This window comes from Numenius arquata, chromosome 1 (assembly GCF_964106895.1).
Source record: "Numenius arquata chromosome 1, bNumArq3.hap1.1, whole genome shotgun sequence".
NCBI lineage: Eukaryota > Metazoa > Chordata > Aves > Charadriiformes > Scolopacidae > Numenius > Numenius arquata.
The window spans coordinates 4,096,984-4,123,613 of record NC_133576.1 but is presented as its reverse complement, the minus strand read 5'-3'; the positions used below and the strand labels follow the sequence as shown (position 1 = coordinate 4,123,613).

Genomic DNA, 26,630 nt, shown 5'->3' with positions numbered 1-26,630 from the left:
TGCTTCCTTCTAGTTGGAATTTTTCTGATGTTAGGAAAAAAACCCTTCAGAAACCATATTAAATCTTAAAATAAGGCATAAGAAGTTAATTCTCCTGCTTTCTTGATTTACCTTTTTGTTGTCTCTGGTGAAGGTGTAACTTGTGTCTCTTTGGATTGTTTCTGTTTTTGTTTTTTTTCCCTACACGCTTAGATTATTTACGAATTTGTCAGATATGTAAAACAAATAATCAACAATTTAATCAGAAGTTTACAAGTTGATAGCAGTTCTCTGGATGCAAGGAAAATGTTGGAGTAAGTTGCAGATGCAGTTTACATCATGGGTTGGGCAGTATGGTCTAACTGACAAGGGATCGATTTATTTTTTTTATTTCATAAACCTCTTTTCTCATGAACAACAAGCCTAAGAGAAGCTTGTCTTGCAGATCTTCAAGTGAGCAAGTCTATATAAGGCTTTGCTGTCATCTTCTTCAGTACCTGTTTTTCTTGTCATCTGGGTTAGCCCAAACTCCTTGATTTGATGCTCAGCTACCCAAACTGCTGTTCATTTTCCCCATTTTCCCCAAACATGTGGTTCACTTCCTTCAAGGAAGGACATTGAGCTGCTGGAGCGTGTCCAGAGGAGAGGCACCAAGCTGGTGAGGGGTCTGGAGAACAAGTCCTATGAGGAGAGGCTGAGGGAACTGGGCATGTTTAGTTTGGAGAAGAGGAGGCTGAGGGGGGACCTCATTGCCCTCTACAACTCCCTGAAAGGAGGTTGCAGAGAGGTGGGTGTTGGCCTTTTCTCCCAAGGGAATAATGACAGGACCAGAGGAAACGGTCTGAAGTTGGGGCAGGGGAGGTTTAGATTAGATATGAGGAAGAATTACTTTACTGAGAGGGTGGTCAGGCACTGGAAGAGCCTGCCCAGGGAGGTGGTGGAGTCGCCATCCCTGGAGGTATTTAAGAAAGGTGTAGACGTGGCACTTCAGGGCATGCTCTAGTGCCCGAGATTGTTGGTTTGTGTCTGTTTGTGGGTGGGTGCGGTGTGTGGTTGTGGGTGTTTGTTTTGGTTTGGTTTTGGTGTTGGTGTTCTGGGATTTTTTGGGTGTGGGGGTTTTTTTGGTGTGGGGTTTTGTTGTTTTCTTTTTTTTTTTTTTTTTTTTTTTTGTTGGTTGGACTTGATGATCTCAAAGGTCCCATCCAACCAAAAATATTCTGTGATTCTGTGATTTCACCTTCTGACCTAAATTCTTGTCACTTTTCTAATGGAAAAAATAACAGCAACTTGATTAAAAGATGTTTATTTGTCTCTCTGGTTGTCCAGCAAGTTCTGTCATTTTTGTTCAACTTGCACATCATACCCTTCATCCATTGTCTTTAGGAAACAAACGAACAAAAAAGCATTTGTAGCTCTGAATAAATATAGCAACTACTTTGTGTTGTAGCTGCTTTGCTTGTACTTTGATGGGAAAATAGGTGTTGATCAGCTGGTTTTAAAAGAGTGTGTCTGATTTGGAATATTTTTACAATTCCAAAATGTATTTACAAATCAGAAAATGAGTTAAGATTGGAGGAAGAGGGCAAGTATTATCACCGTTGTTTTCTTCCTGAGCTTTGTATCCAGAAGCAGCCAAAGAAAATAGTTCAGACCCCGAAAATGAAAAGAAGATTTGAATACAAAGATGTAACTACTTCTGCTGTTGATTTTGTAGTAAATAGCATTGCTTACATTGTACTTCAACTTATTTTCAATACTGCAAAAACAAGGAAGGAAGGAAGCAAGCAATTTGTTCTTTTATGACCCTGGAAAAATTTCAAAGGTATGTTACAGTCTTTACAAACAGGGTCACCACGAGTTGTTACTTTATATCTTCTAGAATTAAATCTCAGAAAGTTTTTATTCATGCTTAAGTGGAATTTCTGCCGGAATGCTTTTGAAAGGATTGAACTGAGTGTCAAGTTTCTTCGTAGTCGTCTTGGGTTTTTAAACATACGTGAAAAGACTAAATCTATCCTCTAGGAATGTGCTATGAACATCATTATGTGTTGTGAACAGTGTAACTGTATGAAAACTCAATATGCATTATTTCAATCAGTTATGTTTCTAAAACATATGTTGATGACTTCTGAAAGGTTAACAAAGCTGCAGATGGAAATGTTACCGATTTTTGGCAAAGAAAGTATCTTTAGCTCAATCATAGTTTTGTTAATATAAATGGTGGTTTTGATTACTATTCACTGTGAGGTTTGAAGTTTCATATGTTTGAAACTAGGAATAAAAGGTTATATCCAGAATAAATATTGGAAAACAACATATATGCTGTAATGAAATGCAAACAATGGGTCCTTTGGAAGAGTTCACCTGTGATAGGTCCATAAATATGCAGCACTCCACTGTTGGTTGCTTTGTAATACAATAGCAAGTTCTTTTTGGTATTTCCTGTGGAAAGGTTTTGAGGGATAAACAAGCAGCCTCATGATTAATACCTAGTAGATTAGGGCTTGGTAAATATGATCGTGGATCACAGAAAGGGTGAGGTTGGAAGGGACCTCTGGAGGTCATCTGTTTCAATCCCCGTGCTCAAGCAGAGCTACCAGTTGTCCAAGATAGTGTCCAGATGGCTTCTGAATGTCTCCAAAAAAGGAAGAATCCGCCACCTCAACCTCACAGTAAAAAAGTGTTTCCTGATGTTCAAACAGAGCTTCCTGCATTTCAGTTTGTGCCCATTGCCTCTTGCATTTGCACCACTGAAGAGAACCTGGCCCTGTCCTGTTTGCACTCTCCCTTCAGATATTTATATACATATACATATATCCCTTCAGATATTTATATACATTGATTGATAAGGACCCCCCCCAAGCCTTCTCTTCTCTAGGCTGAACAGTCCCAGCTCTCTCAGTCTCTCCTCATGTGAAAGATACTCCAGTCCCTCATTCATCCTTGTGGTGGTTTGTTGGACTCTTCAGTATGTTCATGTGTGTTTTGTACTGTGGAGCCCAGAGCTTGACACAGTACTCCTGGTGTGGCCTCACCAGTGCTGAGTAGAGGGGAAGGATCACCTCCCTTGACCTGGGGCCAATACAGCCCAGGATACTGTTGGCCTTCTTTGCAGCAGAGGCACGTTGCTGGCTCGTGTTCAACTTCTTGTCCACTGAGACCCTTCAGGTCCTTTTCTGCAAAGCTGCTTTCCGAATGGGCGGCCCCTAGCATAAACCGATGCATGGAGTTGTTCCTCACCAGGTGCAGGACTTCGCACTTCCCATTGCGGAACTTCACGAGGTTCTTGCTAGGCCATTTCTCCAGTCCCTTTGGATGGCAGCTTGACCCTCTGGCATGTCCACCACTCCTCCCACTTTTGTGTCATATGCAAACTTGCTGAATGTACGCTCTGCCCCATCATCCAGATCATTAATGAACATATTAAGCAGGATCAGACCTAGCATTTACCCCTGGGGTATACTGCTAGTTTCTGGCCTCCAGCTATAGAATTTGTGCCACTGATTGCCACTCTCTGGGCCTGGCACTTCAGCCAATTTTCAGTCCACCTCACTATCTGCTTATCCAGCCAACAAGTCAACAGCTTCTCAATGAGGATCTTAACGGACACAGACAATATCCATTGTTCTCCCCTCATCTAGCAAGCCAGTCATTTCACCATAGAAGGTGATCACGTTGGTGAAGCATGACTTCCCATTGGTGAAGCCATGCTTACTACTCCTGGTGACTTTCTTGTTCTTGCTGTGCCTGGAGATGGTTTCCGGGGTTGGCTGCTCCATCACCTTCCCAGGTGCTGAGGTGAGGCTGACCAGCCTGTAGTTCCTTGAATCTTTCTTCCTGCCCTTTTAAGATAGAAGTGACATTTTCTTACCTCCAATCCTCAGACATTTCTCCCAGTCACCACGATCATAGTGAAAGTATTGAGAGGGGCCTTGCAATAACATCAACCAGCTCCCTCAGCACTTGCAGGTGCATCCCATCAGGCCTCATCGACTTAATTATGTCCAGTTTGCGGAAGTATTTCCTCCCCTAAAGGTATGTTGTCCTTGTTCCAGACATGGTCTATGGGATTCCAGAAGGCTGGTCTTGCTAGTAAAGCCATTCAGTACATCTGCCTTTTCCGTGTCCTCTGTGACCAGGTCCACCATCTCCTTCAGCACAGGACCACATTCCCCCTAGCCTTCCTTTTGTGATCTCTAGTTATAGAAGCCCTTCTTGTTGTCTTCGACATTCCTTACCAAATTCAAAGTATGGGCTTTGGCTTTCCTAACCTCATCCCTGCATGCTCAGATGATGTCTCTATATTCCTCCAAGGTTACACGTCCTTGCTTCTAAACCTGCGTATGTTTCCTGTCTGGTCTTGAGTTTTGCCAGGAGCTCCTTGTTCATCCACACAGGCCTCTGGCAGTTTTGCTTGACTTCCTGCTCATTGGGTTAACCTAATCTTCTGCAGTCTTTTTTGTCCCCTTGCATTCTGCAGGTCTGTTTCCTGTCTAGAGAACGAAGGAAAGCATAGTAGAGCAATACATAAATACTAATATAAAGATTATGTAGTATATGAAATTGTGTTGGATATTATACCTTCAGTATCAGTAGCTATTGATGACAGCTGGCAACTCTTTCCAAGTTAATATTTTGTTCTTTTTGAACACTGGTGGAATTTAATTTAATCTGAATACTGGTGCTCTTGAGATAAAAGACATGAGAATGTCCTAATGAAGATACGAATTCCTTTCATGCTTACTGCATTGTTTAATTGAAGTATTCTCTTTTGTTAGCTTCCCTGGGATTGTTTTCCTGTTTCTCTTTTCTTGTCTCATTTCTCTTGCTACTGTGTCCTATCATTTAGATTATGTGGGGAAGTAGGAAAGCATCAGTGGCATAAGATTCCCTGGCACAGTTGTAGTTCTGTCCCAAAGAGTGAGTGAGTGAGTGACTATCTATCTATCTATCTATCTATCTATCTATCTATCTATCTATCTAACGTTTTAGAAACCTGAAGGCAGTCAGAGAAGGCTTCCTGAGCCAAATGAACAGTGATATTTACTGTATCATACAATTTTCCTCGCAAAATGTTTATTAATAGTAAAACCACTTAGTATTAATTAACAGATTGTTCGGCATGTGAGTTAACTCTTGTTTTTCTTGTTTCATGTCCTCCTCAGTGGAGAGTGTCTGTATTTACATCCTGTAGAAGAAACGAGCAGATATAAACTCTAGTTTTTCTTCACACAATATTAATGTCTTAAATGCGACAGGGTAGAGATCCATGTTATACACTGCAAATACTTGAAGAGTTTAGTTACATGTGGTATGGGAACTATAATTATGTTTTGGGCATGTACAGGCTCTTCCATACTATTTCCTTTACATAGTCTTTCACATTTAATCAGTCATAACATCTCCCAGCAGACTGGTCCATTCACACTCACTCAGCTCTGGCTCAGCTCAGTTCTAACTCAGCAGGAAATGTCCTCACCACTGTATTAGGAAGTTACTCATGAAAGTTTCTTCGCTACCTCACTTCATTATTCACTTCAAAGTCTTCTGTCCTTGTATACTCCTGGTAGCAATGATATTTACTTGTATAAAATAAATGATTAGTGTCTCCTTGGTTCCTGTGGTGAGCTTCAGGTTGTGTGTACTGTACAGTCTTTTGGTTATATAGAGAAATCTGAAATCTTTCTTTCCTCCCTATAGGAATGTACTTATCTTTAGGTTCTCAGCTGTATCTTTCACTAGGATGGTGATGATGAGACCAAAGTGAAAATACTTGCTTTGCTATAGAGCTGGAGGCAATCCTGTGTCTTAGTTCTGGAGACCTCACATTATTTCACATGAACAGAAATAGTGACCAATCTGTATTTTATATACAATAGCACACTCTAGTGTGTATATTAATTAGCCATTATGGACTGATTCTTATGACATTTAACTCAATTTTTCAGTGATTTTGTTCTGTTGTATTTGGTAAAATTATTTTTTTCTCTATTCTTGGGTGAATTGGAGGAAATGTATATCTTCACGTGAGAAGTTACCAGTTTCCTAACAGAATCAATATGATACTCAATGTTATGTATTATTTTTTAAAATGATGCTGAAAGGAAAAAAAGAGCTAATAATTTTTGTGGAGAGGAAATTCTTGATGTAATGGAGGAATTGAGTCCAATATGAAAAGTCTTAATGATGTAATTGCATAGAGCAAAACTGCATAAGCTAGATCTGAAATTTGTCGTTTGGTTGCCTGCAGTGAACTGCAGTTTGCCTTTTTGCATTAGTGAAGAAATTAGGAGGGAAGAGAGTACATCACTTTCTAAGATGTTGGCTCGGACTAATTATGAAGCTAATTATGAAGATACCACAGCCTTACAGAACCTAGGCAGTCAGCATCAACTCAGATAGCTGGCTTGCATGTTAAATATAGTAATGTAAGACTCTTAACAGGTGTTACAGAAACATTTGTACAGTTGAAAAGTGGGTCCTTTGTTTTAACTTACTATTTTATTGGCATGTTTTTCCTGACTTCTTTTTTAAACAGGGTTATGAAGTAATATAAAATATAAAAATCACATAATATCAGTTGACCCCAAAATACAGGATTTTATTTTATGGATTGCATTTGATTATTTGTGAAAGTGGGCAAAAATTTGGAATCTTTCTGAATTTATTTTATTTCTTCTATTATTTTTTCCCCCATGTAAGTGTGATTTCACAGTGCTTCTTTGCAGTACTGGCTTTTGCTTTATCTGTGTATTACTGCTCTGATATTTTTATTGTTATAAATTGTAATTATTGACAACCTAATAAAAAAAGAGGAAGAATTAAATTAAATTGATTTTCCTCTGATCACATGAGACAAATCAGTGGGGAAAAAAATACCTGTGGAGAAAATGTCATAAATTCAATAAGCATGACATAAATTAATTTCTTCAGTTATTTTAAAAACTTTGGGGTTTTTTGGTGTTAGTTATGCAGGCTATAGAACTGGGATTTTGAAAATATTATGGTGTTTACTTCTGTGGGCAGTTGATTATCAAAAGATACTTTGATATGTAGCCATTTGCTTCCTTTTCAGGTGACTGTTTCGTGGCCCTAATTTGCAATATCAAGTGTCTTTTTTTGATGCTGCTTTTGATACATTCTAGGAGCACCGACACAAAATAATTTTTCTGAGCATCTGCTAAGCATCATTTTGGGCACTTACTGCTGTCACAATACGTGTGACATATGCAGGCATACCAGAGTGGAAGGTTAGAAAGGAATCTGTGCAGAGTCTATGAGTGGCATGAACTTTTCCCAACAATTCAAGGCAGTCTGCCTCTTAAAAAGTTAGCAGAAAAATGTATCAACTTACGGGTAAGTAAATTTAATGAAATAAAATAAGTTTGAGGTCTTTACTTTCACTTCTTGCCCCATCAGATCTCACAAATCTTTTTACTGTGTATCTTACGTAGTTCCCTGAGAGGTGTTACCCTTATACTTCCCAGTATGCGCAAACACATGCCCTGCATTTCTGCTGAGATGTTGGATGTTAACAAAGAACCCTTCTTAAACTGTTTATGCTAACAATGGTTCACTTAGACTGAAATTATTTAGGAAGCAATTCAGCTAAAAGATCTAAAAGAAGCGCTAATGCAATCGGCGGGCAGGGACAAGCAGCTGGATGGCGAGTGGTCAGTAACAATTCCTGCTGTCACAGCCGCTTCAGAAGACTTCTCTGCCCAGCGGCGTGGGAACCGCACCTCTCAGAAGCTCACCAGACTTTTGGATCCATCTGCCTCTACAGTGGTTTGATTCACAGGGGCCTAACAAAAGAAGAGGAGAGCCTGCAGTCACTTGGCTTTTAGACTGTAAGGAAACTTTCAAAGTGTGATCTCAGCTGGACAGGCTGGAGAGCTGGGCAAGGAAGAACCTCATGAGGTTCAACAGGGAAAAGTGTAGGGTCCTGCACCTGGGGAAGAAGAATGTCAGGCACCAATACAGGTTAGGTGTGGACCTGCTGGAGTCAAGTTCTGAAGAGAAAGATCTGGGGGTCCTGGTAGACAGCAAAATGACAATGAGCAAGCAGTGTGCTCTTGTGGCCAGGAAGGCCAACGGAATCCTGGGCTGCATAGGGAAGAGTGTGGCCAGTAGGTCAAGGGAAGTCATTCTCCCCCTCTACTCTGCACTGGTGAGGCCACAACTGGAATACTGCATCCAGTTCTGGGCTCCCCAATTCAAGAGGGATAGGGAACTACTGGAAAGAGTCCAGCGAAGGGCAACGAGGATGATTCAAGGATTGGAGCATCTCCCTTATGAAGAAAGGCTGAGAGAGCTGGGACTCTTTAGCCTGGAGAAGAGAAGGCTGAGGGGAGACCTTATCAATGCTTTTAAGTATCTAAAGGGTGGGCTGAAGGAGGAGGGAGCCAGACTCTTTTCAGTGGTTGCCAGTGAGAGGACGAGGGGCAACGGGCACAAGCTGGAACATGGGAAGTTCCATTCAAATATGAGAAGAAACTTCTTCACGGTGAGGGTGCCAGAGCCCTGGAACAGGCTGCCCAGGGAGGTGGTGGAGTCCCCTTCTCTGGAGATTTTCAAGACCCACCTGGATGCAGTCCTGAGTAACATGCTCTGACATGCTCTGGGCAATCCTGCTTCAGCAGGGGAGTTGGACTAGATGATCTTTATGGTCCCTTCCAACTCTAAAAATTCAGTGAAATTCAGTGAAATTTTCTCATCCTTATCATTCAAGTCTTATTTGAATTTCTGAAGGCACGTACACTTGGTAGCATTAAAGCCTGCATACTTATGCATAAATTGTTCGCAATGACATGTTTCCTCATATGAGTCACAAAACAAAAAAAATTGAAACACTGATAACCATTGAGAAATGAATTGCCTGTTACTTCCATACTGTGTCCACACAGAATGCCTCGTGCCCTTCAAATGATCGTCAAGATTTTGATCACAAAATAAAATAAACCCCTCTGTCTTCCAAGTTGGTGTGAGATTCTATCCAGCACAAGGCACAAGGGAAGGGGATGAAAATCCTCTGAAGATGATTTTACTTAAATTTCAACCTTCTCAACTCACGTTTAATTGCTTTCTTAAAAGCGTTTATTAAACAAAAGAAGGGAACAACAACGTTCTTTAAAAACCTCTCTCCAAAGTCATGCAAAGCATGCAGGAGAATTCTACAAGAGCCAGAAAACACAAAATTCTTCTCTCTTTGACAGGAAATCTGAATACTGCATTTTAATTTCAGGTCTACACCATTCAGAGCTTTTCATAAAGCTTCCCTTTTCTTTCTTACAAGCAGAGTAATAATTCTAAGAGTAGTTATGTTGGTTCATTAAACTCATTTTCCTATGGAAAGTACACAATTTATTGAGGATTTATGAAGAACTGACATGACCATTGTTCTTCAAATGAGTATGCTGCTGTTCTTGGAATGTTTCTGTTGTGTTCATAGCCAAATCATGAAACTCAGGAACTTTGATGTATTTTTACTGTTAGTGAATCAATGCATGCACTTCCAAAATGTGTTACTTAAAGTGACTTTGGGTCTTCTCCTTATTGGGTCGTATTACAAGGACCAAGCACACGTTCTTTTGAGTGATGTATCTATAAGATTTTGCAACAGTATTTTACAGACTTTCAGAAGAAAAGGCCAGCCATCCTCAAAAGATTTGAAATGCACCTTTACAAGTTAAAAAAACCCAAAAACTTAAAGGCCTGCTGTCTTAGCTGAAAAATCTTCCAAATAGACACAGAAAAAAGGCAGTGTGGTGTTCATCAGACTGGATGAAGACCTTACTTGGAGGGGGCGTTTTTGTCTCTGAGCTTGTAAGGGCAGCCTTTCATTCTCTCTTCTACCCCTTGTTGTAGGAATTGATTTCTAAACCTGACTCAAGCAAACTGATGCCTTACTATTAGTTCTTTACTAATGACTTTTTTTCCTCTACTTTAGGAAATATTTTAAGAAAGTTAAGTACTCTAAAATGTGTTAGGTGGAATCTTGGTGTTGGTAGTTATACCTTCGTGTTGATGCTTCAACTTGTGTTACCGGTTTGCATTTAGTACATGATCTTGAACAAGTCACTAATTCTGAAAAACTTGAGACATTTATTCTAAGAGGACAAACTGCATTTTTTGCTTGATCTCTTGATGTGGCCGGTAATGCTAGTGAGAGACACTCAGAATGAAATATCTGACTTCCTCGGTCAATGCACATGATCCATTGTGCCGCATTGTTGCATTCAAGGTAATTCTCACAGATCTTAGATGGAAATCTTACTGGTTTAACTCTTCTCATTTAAAGGCTTTTCTCAGCATGGAACCCTTTCTCTTCGCTTTTGGTTTTGTTATTTTGGTGTTGGTTTTTTTTTTCAGCTAGAATAATTAATGACCATTAACTTCCATTTTCTATATAATTCTATTTTCATGTTTGTGAGTCCAGGATACGCTACTATATTAAATACATTTTTCTCGTCTTATTCCCCCTATGTTCACTTTTCACAGGGAACATGTTTGTTAATGATTTGTGAAATTTTGGAGTTAAGCACTAGATCACATTTTTCTTCCTTATACCAATTCTGTAGTTTTGTACTGTAAAAATATTTCTAGCTCAGCAGTTGTTTGGGTTTTTTTTTTTTACATATATAACATCTGAGTTTAACTAGTTTATGGCGTCAGTAATATCTATGCATCACAATCTGATTAAACTGATGTACCTAGATGCTGTGCATTGTTATCTGACGTAGTAGTTTATTTACATATCAAAATATTTCCACCTTGAATTCTTCTGCTTCATACCAGTTGTTCTTTCAGGACTTCACAAAAAAGACCAGTTCTATTCAAGAGAATCTGAATGTCTCATTGTGTTTGGGTGAACAATAAGAAGTTTGTATAGCTATAAGTTCAAACTTTTTGCGAAGATGGCCCTTTCAGAAGAAAGGAACAGAATGGCAGAGCAGCAACCTCTAATCAAATATAGAGTCACAGACTAATTTATTTATTTTTAATGGTGTTATTTAGCCTTTCATAATATAATTGAACATGCTGTGTTAGACACTAGGTTTTGCTTATTCCAGACATACAGATCTTACAAAACATAGAATTGTATTAATTAATTTCAACTAGAATTCAATCCAAAAAGCAAGAAATACGTAGTGCAAGTTGTGTATGGTTTTGCCCTGTAATCATTGCAAGTTAACATCTGTGATGAATGGCTTTCTGCTTTCTGCACCATTTTGCAAGGTAATTAAAACATCTATGACCTGCTGTACTAGCTGATTTAAGAACAGATCCCCGAAGCAAAGAATATGGAGGGGAGGGAAAGTTTTTCATCTTCTTACTAATTGGTAATTTCAAAAAGTGGTGCTGCTCATTGATAAGAGTGAAATGTTGATGAGGATCTAATAAGGTGTTCACATTGCAGACTCGGATAGCAAACCACAGGCAAGCATTTTTATGTAAATGCAAAAATATTAGAATGTTCCTATCTGTGTTATTTTTACATAATACTATGAATAAAAAAAGTAGAGCTTTGTTTGAAAAACATATGTCTTATGCAAGAACACTTTCCTGAGAACGTAACAAATAAAAAAAAGATAAAAGAGGAGCTATGTGCTGAGTAGAAGGGCGTGCTCTTCTGAGGAAGCTGAATCTGATACTAATCCATTTTAACATTTTTATTAATGTAGGCAGTAAATAACATTTAGTAAGAGAATGATTTGGAAGTTGTGCCATCCACAGGTGCCAAGAAACCGGAAAAAAATTAGAGTAACAAAGAAAATCTTAAAAACATTTGGAGAACCATTTAGAATTTTCTGTGGACTAATAAAGTAAAATCAGGAAATAAAGAAAAATAAGTTTAATATTAGGACCAACTTGAATTGAGCGTATATATTATATCTAAAGAGCCAAGATGCGCACTTTTATTCATGAAAGATACCAAAAATGAGGAAAATAATTGGTGTTTATTCTCCTAATTAAAACTGTTATGCTGGGTGCCTATGTTGTATATAATCTTTCCACGTTTTCGTGCAGGAAAAACATAAGCAGGAGTTAGAAGACATGAGGAAAGCTGGACATGAAGCCTTGAGTATTATTGTTGAAGAATTCAAGGTAAGTGAGTTGCCAAAAAACCACAAATTTCCAAATAATATTATTGTAACTGTATATAATAAGTATGCACTACAGACGGCCTTCTTAAGTACTGTTTATTTTGGTTGCTCAACCTCTTTCATTTTAACACTGTCTTTTCTGTTGTTTCCAATTTGGACTGTTTGGCCTGAAATTTTGCATGACGTGTTTTCTCACTCTACGCTTTGGGAAACTTCAGATAAAGTAGGTTAGCCATTTTCAGTAATGAAACTTGCAAAAGAACGAAACAAAAATGTTCAGTCAATCGTGCTAAACTTCAGGTTTGAGAATTTATCACATATCCACATTTTGTACCTTCTCAGTCTCAACAAACTGCACTTGCAGGAAAGAGGCCTCATAGATGAATTCAGCAGGTTTTTATCTACCCAGCACTAAGAGGAGTTAAGGGTGAAATGAGGCCGAATCTGTGACTCTTCTCTCATGTTCTTCCTAGTTCCTCTCAGCTGGTAAGATGAAACAACTGGATGTAACCACAGAGGATAAATCTGTGTCTTTTGTACTGTTATGGAAACTTCCTAGTAAGAAATGCATACAGGACAAAACCTGAGTCAGGTTAGGAGGAGGAGTAGGTAAAGCTAAGAATTCTAATTAGACTTAAAGAGGTAAAAAAGATCTGATGGGGGAAAAAAAAATGATACAGGGAAATGGAAAAGAAGGCTGGTTTTGAGAATGAGAAGGGAGGCATGAGACCTGGTAGACGACTGTGAGCTGGGAACACAAATCTGACAATGTAGGTAGTGAAGGGGAAATTCAAATTGTAAGTGCTCAGCAACAGTAATTCATGACCAAGGAATGATCTGGCATGGAGGGCAAGGCGGCCCAGATGCAGAGTGATTTAAACTTGCTGGAAGCAGGAATGCCAGAGACAGAAGGACTCCATGTAAGGGAGTGACTTTTCCCTTGTTATGAGATAGGAAATGTCACAGAGTTGTCTTGTAGCAATCCATCCTGGAATGTTAGTGCTCTGGGGCCACTTTTGGTAAACAGTGGTGACGCTGGGGAATGAACTGAACACTGGGGTAAGGTGCCTCATGCTGATGCTTACATGAGCAGCGCTGGTGCAAGCGTGTATAAGGAATTGTGTCATGTTGGGTCTTTGCAGACTCCTTGTAGAGCTGTTTATGGAGGTAGAACTGTCCAATGCATTGTTAATCAAACCTTTCTATGTTTAAGCACAAATTTGCCTCAAGGAGTGTGACTTTGTTACTAATGTGTAAGGTAGGTCTACCAAGCTCCAAGTCTGAGAGAGCACCACTCCATTAGGAACCTGATGATGCTTTTAGGAACCTCTGCTTGAAGACAGCCCATGTCATAGGCTGCAGAAAAGTATAAAGTAATTCTATTCATCATACATTTGCTACAACTCATAATTAGAAAGTCTTTTAATAATTTTGCTAATAACTGTTAGTAGTGTTCTAGCTAATATTGAAATTGGATTATCTGTAGAAATATGTCTGTCTCCATCATTACAACTTATACTAATTTCACCTACAGGGAACCTATCCAGAAAAATGTTTCAGAAGTTTCCATTCCTGAGAAAAGTTAAGCATGGCCACTGGTGATGTCTCATTTCTCTATACCTCCCTTATTTCACTTCTGGAGGAGAATGATTGCGTTTCTTTTCCCATACTTCTTTGGGGACCACTTTACAATGGAAGTTCTCAAATGAGAATTTTCTTCACACTGTCCCACCTTCGATGGGTCACTGAACACATTGCATATCAGCATTTTTAATTTCTGTTTTTTGCTAGATTTGTATAAAATAATGTGCTGTTTCTGTGTGAACTTATATTTTGGAAAAAACTGTGAGCTATAGGTAATTTCTGAACTTAACGTTTCCTCCTTTTTATTTCTGAAAATATAAACAAATTGTGAATGCAACAATTTTATAGTATAGCATGAAAGTTCTGTATGTTTTCTAGATACAATTTTTCACCATTTTAATGCCTCTGTGTGAGCTAAAGGAGAGTTTTGCATGTATGATATTGATCCTTTTCAGGAATAATTTCTTCATGTATAGTTGGGTAAAAGAACATACTCATGTGCTATATTGATTTTTGAAAACAATTTTACCAGTCAACAGCAGCTGGGAAGATCTGATTTGCCTTCTGAAAAGAAAATTGATGTTTATCAAATTATATGATTTGGCCCAAAAGATTAGAGATTTAATTGAATATTGTGATTCTAAGCAATATTTATATTTAGCGTATTATTTCTCATAGACTGTTTATATTCAAGTTATACAAAGAAATTCTTTACTACCAGGGAACCATGGCGTGAATGTACTTCATACAAGTCTTCCTGTTGCTTCATGTGGTTAGTTGCCATATTTTGGTCAATGAGATCACAGTACTCATAAGAGAAATAACATCAGATATGCCAGCCTCCGAGTGAAGTACTGCAACCAACCTCTGAGTAAAATACTGCAACCAACTTGTTAGGATTAAAAAAAAAAAGTAATCTTTTTTTGGTTGTTTGTTTATAGCTTAAATACTTTTTCAGTAACGCTTTGCCATGTACTTAAAAAAAAAAAAAAGGAATAACAGTGAATCATCAGAGAATTCAGTGAAGGCAAAAACCGTTCTGTAGTTTTGCTGAAGAAAATAATCTCATGGATTCTTTCAGAATGTTAATTAATGGTTAATATTTCAATATGGAACAGGGTTGAGATTATTTTTTTTTTCCTTAAGTAAATGAGTCAAATGTGTTTTTGTAATTACAAAAGTAGTATTTAACATTTTGGGGACTTTTTAACTGCTCGTATCTTCGGGAATTTACTATATTTATCAGACATGTTGGCTGATCCCCAAATTACCTTGAGTATGGAAATTCACCTAAGCAAGTCTACTGAATTGTTTAAAAGGCATAGGAAAGAAAAATCTTTCTTACGATGAATACAGTCCCATTTTGCGTTCCTGGCTATTAATAAAACAAATTGATGCAGACTATTCCAATGAAGTGCTTGTTTATGGCCCAAATTAGGTTCAGTTGCAGTCGTGACTGTTGGAATTATGACTAATCATCTCTGATACCAGCCAATTATAATCTTGTAATTCCACTCCAAGCAGGGTTTTAGCGTGGTGAATGTAATACCCAACATTGGTTGTTTTAAGGATAGCTGTGTAAAAATATGAACCATTCGTCATTAGCCCCACAAAATAATCCCCAGAATCCCTCAAGCCCCAAATCCTGTAACTTAGGTATTGAAACTCTGGGTTGAACAACAGCGGAAAAGAGTTGACTACTTGCCTTTGCTGTATTCCCAGCATAGATAAATCTTTCCTACTGGTAGATTTAGAATCATAGAATCATAGAATCATCCAGGTTGGAAGAGACCCTTGGGATCATCGAGTCCAACCATCTACCCTACACTACAAAGTTCTCCCCTATATCATATCCCCCAACACCACATCTAAACGTCTCTTAAACACATCCAGGGATGGTGACTCAACCACCTCCCTGGGCAGCCTATTCCAATGCCCGACCACTCTTTCTGTGAAAAATTCTTTCCTGATGTTCAGTCTAAACCTACCCTGTTGGAGCTTGAAGCCATTCCCTCTCGTTCTGTCATTAGTTACCTGTGCGAAGAGACCAGCACCAACCTCTCTACAGTGTCCTTTCAAGTAGTTGTAGAGAGTGATGAGGTCTCCCCTCAGCCTCCTCTTCCTCATACTAAACAGTCCCAGCTCCTTCAACCGCTCTTCACATGATTTGTTTTCCAGGCCCTTCAGCAGCTTCGTTGCCCTCCTCTGCACTCGCTCCAGCACCTCGATATCTCTCTTGGATTGAGGTGCCCAAAACTGGACACAACACTCCAGGTGTGGCCCCACCAGTGCTGAGTACAGGGGCACAATCACCTCCCTACTTCTGCTGGTCACGCTATTTCTAATACAAGCCAGGATGCCGTTAAGCATTTGTGAAAACGCCTTTCATTTAGTGTACAAAGGAAAAGAGAGTTGCCATTTTTTCACTTCTGTCTATAAGGTTGCCAGGTTAGTAAGCAAAAGCTTACATTTTTCTTACATTTAGAGCCAATTATTACTCCTTGCAGACTTACTGCAGCAGATTTGTTGTTGTTCTATCTTTCTATGCTTGAAAACGGGTTACACTTTCTGATCATTATTCCCTTGTATTTCGGGGAAATATTTGTTGTAAATGGACAATATTTCTCCATATTGATCTTTCATTAATACATTATCCCTTGGCAGACCAGCACTCACATTAAAGACCAAAGCCTCTCAATTCCTACCGTTGTTGTTACTGGTCCTTTTTAATATGGCAACCGTATTGAAAATGGAGCTGACACATGAAGTCAAATAATGATTTATTTTCAAGGATCTGAAGATACCAAAGCCCTTAGAATTATTGCAGTTGTCTTTGGAATATTAGCTTGCCAAAGACTCTGGGAAATGCATTAACAGAGACCATTAGACACTTTGTAGCACAAACCCTCAAAAACCTTGGCCATTGTTAAGCATCTCAAATTCTTATCTTCCTTTCAACAAATAAACCATCTACAACATAGTCATGAAATTTGTGTAAAAAAACATGGGGAAGCAAATTAAAAACGAACTTAGTGTTCTGTGTAGGCCAAGTTTCCCCTTCTCATGTTTACCTAATTTTGTTTAATTTCTGTCTTTCATGTCATTATTTTTTTAAACTCTTATCCCTGGTAATTAACTACAGTAAAGAAAAGTAAATGTAGATCTTGGAAATGGTGCTTGTGGGATCATGTCACATTTTAAGATATTTACCACAAGCAACATAAGGATTTTTCTTCTGCTTGTTTAATCAAGCTTTTGTTCTGAAATTGTCATAGTTCTGTAAATAGACGAGTTAAGAATTTTAATCTGTTTTGTTTATATTTCTCACCATATAAAATATCCTCTAATGTAAGCTTTAAAGAATATGAATTTACAGGCAGGTGTATTTTTTGATGATATTTATATACTTAGATTATTTTATGCAATTATTAGTCTTCTAAAAGACAGCTTGCTTGAATCAGATGTGTGTTTCCTTTTATGGAAATTAACTTCAAGACGCAAAGTCCTTTCCAGCCCTTTCCACAGTGAGATTTTGTCTCTAAGTTTTTGGTTTTAGGTGGTTGGGTTTTTTATAGCTTTCCAGAATGTAAAAACAGACAGATTTGCAAAGTATGAGATATAGGAGGGGCATCAGATTGTCTTTCAAAATTTTTTGTGTCAATAGTAGACCTCTGAACTGAAAGGTTACCTTCTAATAAACAAAAGAAAATTTAAAAGATTTCATTACAAAAGAAGTTAACCTAGAATGACGATATCTTTTTTTAGACGTAGTTTATCCCTAGTGAGGAGGGAAAACTCTTGAAATGTGGCCAGTTCTCAGCTCTTTAAAACACCAGCTTAACTTATTAAGTTTCCAGGATGACATCCTGGCTCAGGAAGGCCTGACACAGGAATAAAAGGACAAATTCAGAAGTTGTTGCAAGGACTGGTATTTCACTTCTAACTCCTGTACTTATCTGCATGTAAGTTGCGCTAGAATTCAAGTGGGCCTTGAATATAATACAATATTGGTTTTTGTCATGAAAAGCTGATGGCTAGAATAGGAGAGATTCCTTGTCATTTTTACAGTATAGGAGTACTCATGTACAACAGGGATACTACTATAAAAATCTTTCTACAGAATTCTGGTAAAAGCAAGGTACAGTCAAGTCTCAATCTTCAGAAGATCTGGCTATCAAAAATATTTTATTATTGATTAAAGCATCTTGATATTTTAAAAGTAGTTGTAAGAGTTACAAGATACCTCTCCCTCCCTTTTTAGTAAGGGTGACTTTTTATATGTGGTTCTGACTGTAGAACAAAAAAACTGCATTGTTAAATATTATAATGATTGAAAGGTTTGATTAAGAGTGAGTTTGCAGTTTGTTTCTGGCAGGAGTCTGGGAGAACACTGGTTTGTGGAAAATAAATCATTTAAACTCACATGCCAGTAAAACGGAGATATCTAGATAAACTGAGCATAGTATGCAAACTGTAAGTTGTTGATTATTACTGGTATACCAAAAGCAGCTGAAAATGAAACTGAAGTTGTTATACCACTTCACAAAAAAATGTGGTGCCCTATTCTTCTATTTGATTCAAATGTCTTTTATGTTATGTCTTTGAGACACCTGACTGAAAACCACTTCACGGTGTAAACAGGACAGTGTTTAGTGAAACCATGCATCTTCCTCATACCCTGATGCACATCAAAATGTGTTGACCTTTTGTAAAAAATAACTTGTGAGAAGGATTTTCCACAGGAAATGCTTTGTGACTTGATATGTAAAATTTCACAGTACGAGCTCTGTTTAAAGCTTTGGTAGCACGCTATGACTATGAGTGGAAACAATTCAGGAAATTGAACTCAACATTTTGTTTTATTTCATTTAGAACCAACTTCATTGTAAACTGCAAGTTGACTCTGTCCTAAGCAGGAGTTTAATTGCTTTTATTTTGGTTAATATTCACTTGTACAAAAACAAATCTGTATTCCATAGCACCTAAATGGACATGTTTCATTTTCACTTAAAGGGAGGCTCACCCGAAAATAGCCTGATGATGAAAATGGGCAGTATCTTGGGCTGAAGTGGATATGTTGGATTCTGTTGAAAAAGACATTTTAAAAAATCTTTTAAATAATTTTATTTATATAGTACGTTTACTCGCTAATGACTGAGTTATAACACAACCAGTATATTTTATTGAGTTAATATATCTTCTCCGAGGGTCAGGAAAGAATTTTGATTGTATGCTCTTCTCTGTTTTATCATTCAACAATTGGTTAATTATATTTTATATTTTGCTCTTTAATAAAGCAGTAGAAATTAGTTAGTGGTGGGGGCAGAATGCTGAATACAGTGAATCATTGACTAATGCCCTCAAGCATAGAAAGTATTATGTACTATTGCTGAAATTAATGCTGCTATTTAATATAGTTTGTATGTTTGAAGTAGTACTGTAAATTTTACTTTTCACTAGGTAACTTTATTTTTAAAGATTACTTGGTCTGAACGTCCTGACTTAGCAATTTTGAAGTACAAAAGGTGTTTGATGTACTGGCTTGTAGTTAGTTAAAGATGCAAAGATTACAAAGGCCGGCAGTGACAGAACAAGGGGTAATGGCTTTAAACTGGAAAAAAGCAGATTTAGATTAGACATTAGGAATAAGTTCTTTACCATGAGGGTGGTGGAACACTGGAACAGGTTGCCCAGGGAGGTGGTTGAGGCCCCTTCCCTGGAGACATTCAAGGTGAAGCTCGACGAGGCCCTGGGCAACCTGGTCTAGTTGGGGGTGTCCCTGCTGACTGCGGGGAGGTCGGACTAGATGAACTTTGGAGGTCCCTTCTGGCCCAGATGATTCTATGATTCTATGATTTATGATTCTATGATTCTATGCTTGAGCAGGAGAAAGAAACCATGTTGTGTTTTTGTTTTTTTTTTTTGATTGACTAAGGGTTTCGATGCGGTGCTTTTAAGTAATATTGTAGAATATAATGTAGCAGCCCGTACATCATGATGCATGTTTCGTACTGATGTTTCATGCGAGTTTAACATTTTCAAGCCTTTCCCACATCTGAGAAGTCTGGTTTTTGCATGTATTGGAATTGCTTTTATACTGTTTTTCAGAAGAGATGAGAGTTTTTCCCCTTGCCTTTTTTGTTTTCTTTTTCTGACTAGTTTTTTCCTCCAATAAAAGAGGGAGTTCACAGAAAGAGATTTGGCAATTTATTACTGTTAGGGAATTTGGGATGAATTTGGGGGTAACAGTCTATATTTTGACTATATAATTCAAGAAGGATTCTCATAAATTCTACCTTTTGGCCATACAATAAATCCTGTTCTGGACAAACAACTGTGGTTGCTGTTGCCAGTAGAATTAGAGAGTATGCACTAGGGCTGGGCAAATAGGTTTGTATTAAAAATGGACTGGAGTGTCTGTGCTATGGTTTTGGCAATATCTTAATGATTGCGCTTTTGCCTTTCGAAGGCTGAGGACAAATTTTAGAAAGCATCTAGTACTTTATACATAACATGACCTGTAGAAACACAGGATAAAATTTTGTGATCGCTTATATTTTTCTAATCTTTAAATTTTCTTCTCAAATGGGGTACAGGGAGTTTTTCAGTTTCTACTCTGCATGCAGTGGTGCGGTTCTCCAGTGTTCCCATCGTACATGTAGTGCTTTGTCAGCTACATTCCAGAACTACTTAGTTCTCTGCCTGTCGGTAAAGCATCTAATGGAGTAATTAAGATGTGTGTTCACTTAAGGACACCCCAAGGTGATTATGGATAAAGTTCTTGTTGTGATGTTTGGATCTAGTTTCAACTCGGAGTCTTCCAAAATTACTCTACTGGATGAGATTTAAAGCTACGTTTCGCTCTTTATCTGAGCTCAAACAGGAGTTTGGTCTAATTTACTTAGTTAAGTTTCGTTTTGGTAAAATTCCAGCTTATAAAAGTAGAATGGATTCACTTTTAAATTAGTTTGTGGAAAGATAAAAATGTTTTGTACTGTCATTTAAATGCGTGAAGATTTTGATAATGGTTTGAGAAAACCATTGTTTCTGTGATTTTGGCTATAGATTAAAATTTGAGGCTAAAAACTTGACCGAATTTTAGCTTTGGTTAGCTAAGAAGATTATGCCAAGTTGAAAATGAATTATAACTGAACCAAACCTAGTAAAACAATGTCAATGTAGACATTAATTCTTGGTTTTCTCAGTTAATGGGTTTTTTTTTTGTCCCCTTTAGTAATGATAAAAGTGTAATATGAGACACAGGGAAGAAGAAAATGTTAAAAGGCAATGTGTACATGTTGGTGATATATGGTGATATTTTTTGTTTTCTTTTCAGGAGTCAGAGGAAAGATGTTACTATTCTTATTTTATTATACCTAAATTGATTTTGATTATTTAATACATAAGCCTTATAAATTGTGTCTTTGTTTGATGAGTGGAAAGACATCAGTTCAAATGATGATGTACTTACGATCGTAACTATGGTTATGCAGCCACTATAGTGGCTACAGTTCATTCTTATATTCATGCATGGCTTTGTGTTTTAATTGTAAGCAAACCGCTTTAAGCAGTTGTTTATCTAAGGTACCACAATCCTTTAAACTGTTCCCTGATACAACGATTTACATAAGAGGTTGGGAGGCAGAGGATTTTTGAAAACCAAGGAAATTACAAATGGGAAAAGAAAATCTAGTAACTCCCTGAAAAAGATTACTGCTTATTTGGGTCTAGCAAAGACCTAAAAGGTGACCTCACTTTTGGTTAAAGGCAGATGTTAGGGCTTGTGAAGTGTGTTGGGCTGAGGAAGGGCGGGGGGGAAGGCAAAAAAAAAAAAAAGCCAAGAAGCAATAAGGACTAGTTGATAAATGTAAAGAAATCCTGAAAATCTGAACCCGCCACTTCCTCTATGACTGTAACAAGTGTAGACCGAGGCAGCAAACGTGATAGGAGTGTAGAAACATCTCCGCATCAAGATTGATGCCTCTTGCCGTCAATTCTGAAACTGCCTGTTAGTACAGCATGACCCTTGCCACCCTGTGTCAAGGAAGTTCATTGCACAATATGTAGAAGGAGAAATGAGTTACCAAGAGCACCCATATTGAAATCCTACCCTTTGACTTCACGCAACAGATGCTATAGGCTACATTCTACTGTAACCTTACTTGAAATGATTCAATGAGCTATTAAAAGGAGATTGCTTCAAGAACGCCAGCTTCCCACAGATGTATGGAACGTCAGTCCGCCAGGATAATCGTATAATTAATTAAGGAATAAAGTGATTCAGCAGCAGGAAGTAGTTGCCCGGAATAGCAATTAGTCGAAAGACTTCTAGTGTCATTGTACTGAAGGAAATATGTAACTATAAGTTAGAGATGCCTATAATGAGGTAGCTAAATGTATGTTTTAGTTTAGTAAACTACTTAATTAGTAATTTTTTTTCAATTAGTAATTTAATTAGTTGCTTATTTTGACATTTGCGAAAGATTTGTGTGGATATCATGCATCTCTGCTCTATTTATCCTATCAAGAAACCTTAAATGGTGGTTGTGATCAGACCAAGAAGAAAATGACCTCATTTTTTAAGTCAATGTTTTCTGTTGGGTTTTTTTTTTGGTGGCTTTTTTTTTTTAAATCTTAGACATTTTTTTATGACATCTTTATGTTCATATTTACTTTTAATAGTCAGCTGGAGCCAGACGGTTGTAGGATATATGCAATGAACATTGTAGTGACCTAGGCAACAACTGCGTGTTAGATTAGCATTAAAGGAAATTGTCAAGTTTGCCTTTTGTTTTACTTTAAAAATTGTCTTATTTCTGATAATTTATTAAATACAGGACATGATTTCAATGATAAATTAAGAATAATGAATAATTAAGAATAAGACTAAATAATTAAGTCTTAATTGAAAGAGCAAGCTACTTTTGTCTAGTCATGCCAGTTATCTATTACACTTTTCTGTTCATACTTCAGAAGAGTATACTTTCTGGTTTTCTGTTTTATAAAAGTGCCTTATCTGACAGTATTGACAAGTCCTGAGCATAAAAATTTTTCTCAGGAGAATAAAAGCATTCTACAATTTAAAATAAAGTGGAGCTCAGCATTCTGTTTTGATTGTAAGCATATCTTAAAACCATAAGGTTCTGAGAATCTTCAGATTCCTCTTGAAAAGGAAATTCTTATATTTATAATAAGGAGTTATTGCTATTTCAGGGTATTGTGTGACATCTCATCTTCTTTTAAGTGACTTGAAAAGATTTAGGCCTTGGCATAAATAATTTATGTGGTATTTTAAAGGCCTGTTTGACTGGCTAATCTGCTGCATCTCTCCATAGGAAATAAAGATTTTTGTCTGGAGAATTTTTTTATGGCACAACATGGAAACTATTGCTGAAGTACTGTGCCACAGAGGGGAATTTTTCTCTCTCTCCTTACTTGGCCACCTAGTGGAATAGTCAAATACAGAATCAATTCTGTGGTACTATTAAATCTTTATCAGTTGTAAAGGAAGGCTTTTGTTTCTTAATGTGGAATTTTATGTATTTTCTAAAGAAAATTATAATAAGGAAAGGAATTAAAAAATTTAACAACCTGTACATGCCATCCAATGAATAATAATTATTTCCTTGAAAACTGAAAGTTCTTTATAATACTTAAGAAGAATTTAACAGTCACCAGTTAAGTTTGCATAGTGCATAAAGTGACTCAACCCTTGGTGTGAGCAAGAAGCTATCTGAGAAATGGTACACACAGTGACCATTCTGTGTACTGTTTTCCCCAAGATCAGAATTGGAGGGATTTTTTCTTTTGTGCCAGTTACATGAAACAATTCTTGTCACAATAGTTTAGGAAAAAACCCCCATGCCCCAAAGTATAGACTTCATTTTTGCCGGTGATACATGGCAATTCCAGTTTATACACAGTAGGATTTAGCATATAACATTTCGCATACAGAAGTTACACTTCTTTGAGAGTTAGGGTTTTGTGATTGCCTGAGTTTATATCAGTAGAAGAACTAAATTTAGTTGAAAATAAATTGGCTTTTATGAAGGTAAGCTTATGGCTGGCTAAGTCCCCTGCAAACGTCAGTAAACCTATGCTTACACTTTGATTAAAGTATACGTTAAGCACCATTTTTTATGTTTTAAATCTTTCTGAACCTGTGCTGAAAACTACTACCATATTACAGCATTTCTGAAGAACGCTGATTTTGGCATAAGAGGCTAATCAGTGTAATATTTGGAAAGGTAGTTCAAAAATTATCAGGTGGGCTTTCTGTATACATTTTTGGTTTTTTAAAAAGTATTCAAAATTGTATGTAATGTGTGTGTTATGTTCCATGAGGTAAATATATCTCTAAAATAAAAACTATTTAAAAGATGGGTTTTTTTTTTTCTTTGTCTGCATTTGGGCCAAAGGTCTGTTTTCTATAAAACTTAACGTCTGTTTTAACTTACATAGTAATTTCAACTACTTCGCTGTATTGATTACTAGTTAAAAATAGTTTGCTACATTGTGTATAAATAACCCAATGAATATTTGGAAAGTGACATAAATATTTTATAATATTAGTGAAAAAGACTCGCATAGCATGAGTTAAGTAAATCCTGCGTTAAAATACCATCATTGTTTAAGGAAGTCTAAGTGTTATTCCTCAAATGGTAATTTGGTTTTTCACATATCCTAATTTGTTTTTTTTTTATTTGTTTATTTATTTCTGCGTTCAGATGCTGGAAATTCTGCAGAGTTCAGACAAGTGCATGTGAATACACTCATGTGCATGCATATGTGCTCACATGCAGAGTTCCTAATTTTATCATCCTTTTGTTGCTGCCTTGGTATTTTGACTTCCACTGCTTCACATTTGAGTGTGAACTTCCTGGGGGGGCGTTCTTTTATGTTTTAAATTACTCAGAATTTCCATCTGCTTTTACTTGACTTGTGGTTGTGAAGATCATGCTTGGCCCATGGGATCTTACACTGTGCCGAGAGGATGTGGAGTTTTGTCAGCCAGGGAAATATGTCTGGCTTTTTTTTCTTCTTTTTTTTTTTTTTTTTTTTCTTCAGCAGCTTTCATATGCTTCTCTTCTTGTGTGGTCCCACTAAACTGAGTATATTTAACAGAAATACTCTCCCTCTCTATCTTCTGTGTGCAGCTCTCTTTTAAGCAGACTATGTATGAGAAATCTGAGATCCAAAAAATTTCAGTCCTGAGTGAAAACAAGGTAGTGTTACATAGAAAGGTACTTTAATAGTTGCACATTCCAAATTTATAACAGCATTCCACATGCTGGTTATACACAAGTATTAGTAGATCTGCAGTTACCAACAAACATCCCGATTATATCTTTCTTGAATATTCTGTGCTTTCTTTGTGCAGGCACTGCTACAATCTACAGTTCAACAGCAAGAAGCAGCTATTGAAAAACAGTATATACTAGCAATTGAAAAACATTCTCACAAATGTGAAGAACTTCTTAACGCTCAGGTATGGATGTGAACATGCAAAGATCTTCGTGATTTTCTCTTAGTATCAACTCTTTTCTGTTTGAAAAAGTATTAACATATACGATCACCAAAGAAAATAATCAGTCTTTCACCTCGTGTTCTCAGCATAACAGTAAACATAAGTATTTAAAAATGCAAAATAAATAATGACTCTTCATTTGTTGGAATCAAAGGTGTTTTATAACATTTAATCCTGCTTAGAACAGATTCAAGAAGAGTGTAGAACTGAGAAAAAGTCTGAGCAGCTTAATACTTACTCCTTTACCAGCTGCCATTTTCTGTAGTCTCGGAGAAAACATGCAATTATTTTTAATTTATGGGATTAAATGCAGGATTTGATTGTATGGGATATGCTCAAGCTTTCAGTCCAAATTTTTTGACGCTTCTTAGATGGTAGACACAAACATCTGTTGTCCAAATCTATTTTATTTCATAGAAATCTTACATAAAAAGCCTCCAAACCTCACTATGAGGAATTACAAAATATTCAGAAATATATACACATAAATAGGCCTGTATTGGCTCATTTAACGTGACTTGAGTAATAGCACACTGCATAAGTATTTGGAATTACATCTGTTATTGATGAGTGTCTGAACAGTGTAAACATAGTTTGTTATTGAAAATATCTTGGTTTGACTTAAATACGGCTCTTGAATCAAAATAATAATGAACAGTAGTATATAAGTTTAAAAAGATAAAAAGCTAATTTGCTAATAGCATCCTGAAGTTGTTTACATTGCAATTGACAGTTACCTTTTAAGTACTGTTAGCAGCAAATCTGCTAAAAACACAAAGGATAATTGTTTATTTAATTTTCTTGGGGTATACTAGATCAAAATACATCAACAGTCCACTCAAAGTATTTCATCACTTCCAACAGTGTTTTGTGACCATTTCACTCTTCTGATCGTATCAATTAACACTTAGTGCAAACATGTATAAAATATGTATGCATCTTTATAAACAGTATGAAGGAAAGGTGTAATAGTTTTGAGAAATCTCTTCCGTGAGGAGCATGAGCGAGGATTTTATTGCACTGAACTACAGTTATTTAATGCTTACCATAAAGCTCTAGAAAACAAGTGAAAATTAATTTTAAGAAAATATTTTGCGCTTCTGAAATGAACATATTGCTTACTGACTTGATATCATTTTCTGAATCATAGAAAGGAATGAATCTCGTAAAATCTGGAAGCATTATAGGAAGATTTTTTTGAGGGTGTACTTACAGAAAATATTACAAAAATATTGCTCACGTGACCTGTTACGTTTGCATTGCAAACCAAAAGGTGGGGACTAGAAATGTGAAGACGTTTTCAAGAGGTTCAGGTTCAGCCCAACAACGTAAGGGACCTATTCTTAGTCATAGGACAGCAGAGTACTTACGACATAACAGCGCCCCGTTCACATCATATCTACATTTAACACCCCCTTTGGATCCCAGGAAAG

At 37.1% G+C, this 26,630-nt stretch overlaps 1 protein-coding gene across 1 annotated transcript in view; it reads left to right on the top strand.

The window, feature by feature from the left end:
• CCDC91 (coiled-coil domain containing 91) overlaps positions 1-26,630 on the top strand; it is a 158,787-nt gene that overhangs the window by 55,485 nt on the left and 76,672 nt on the right. Inside the window, exons 7-8 of the mRNA XM_074155405.1 lie at positions 12,010-12,087; positions 25,051-25,158. Of these exons, the coding sequence (XP_074011506.1) occupies positions 12,010-12,087; positions 25,051-25,158 (186 nt within the window). The remainder of the gene's footprint in view (positions 1-12,009; positions 12,088-25,050; positions 25,159-26,630) is intronic.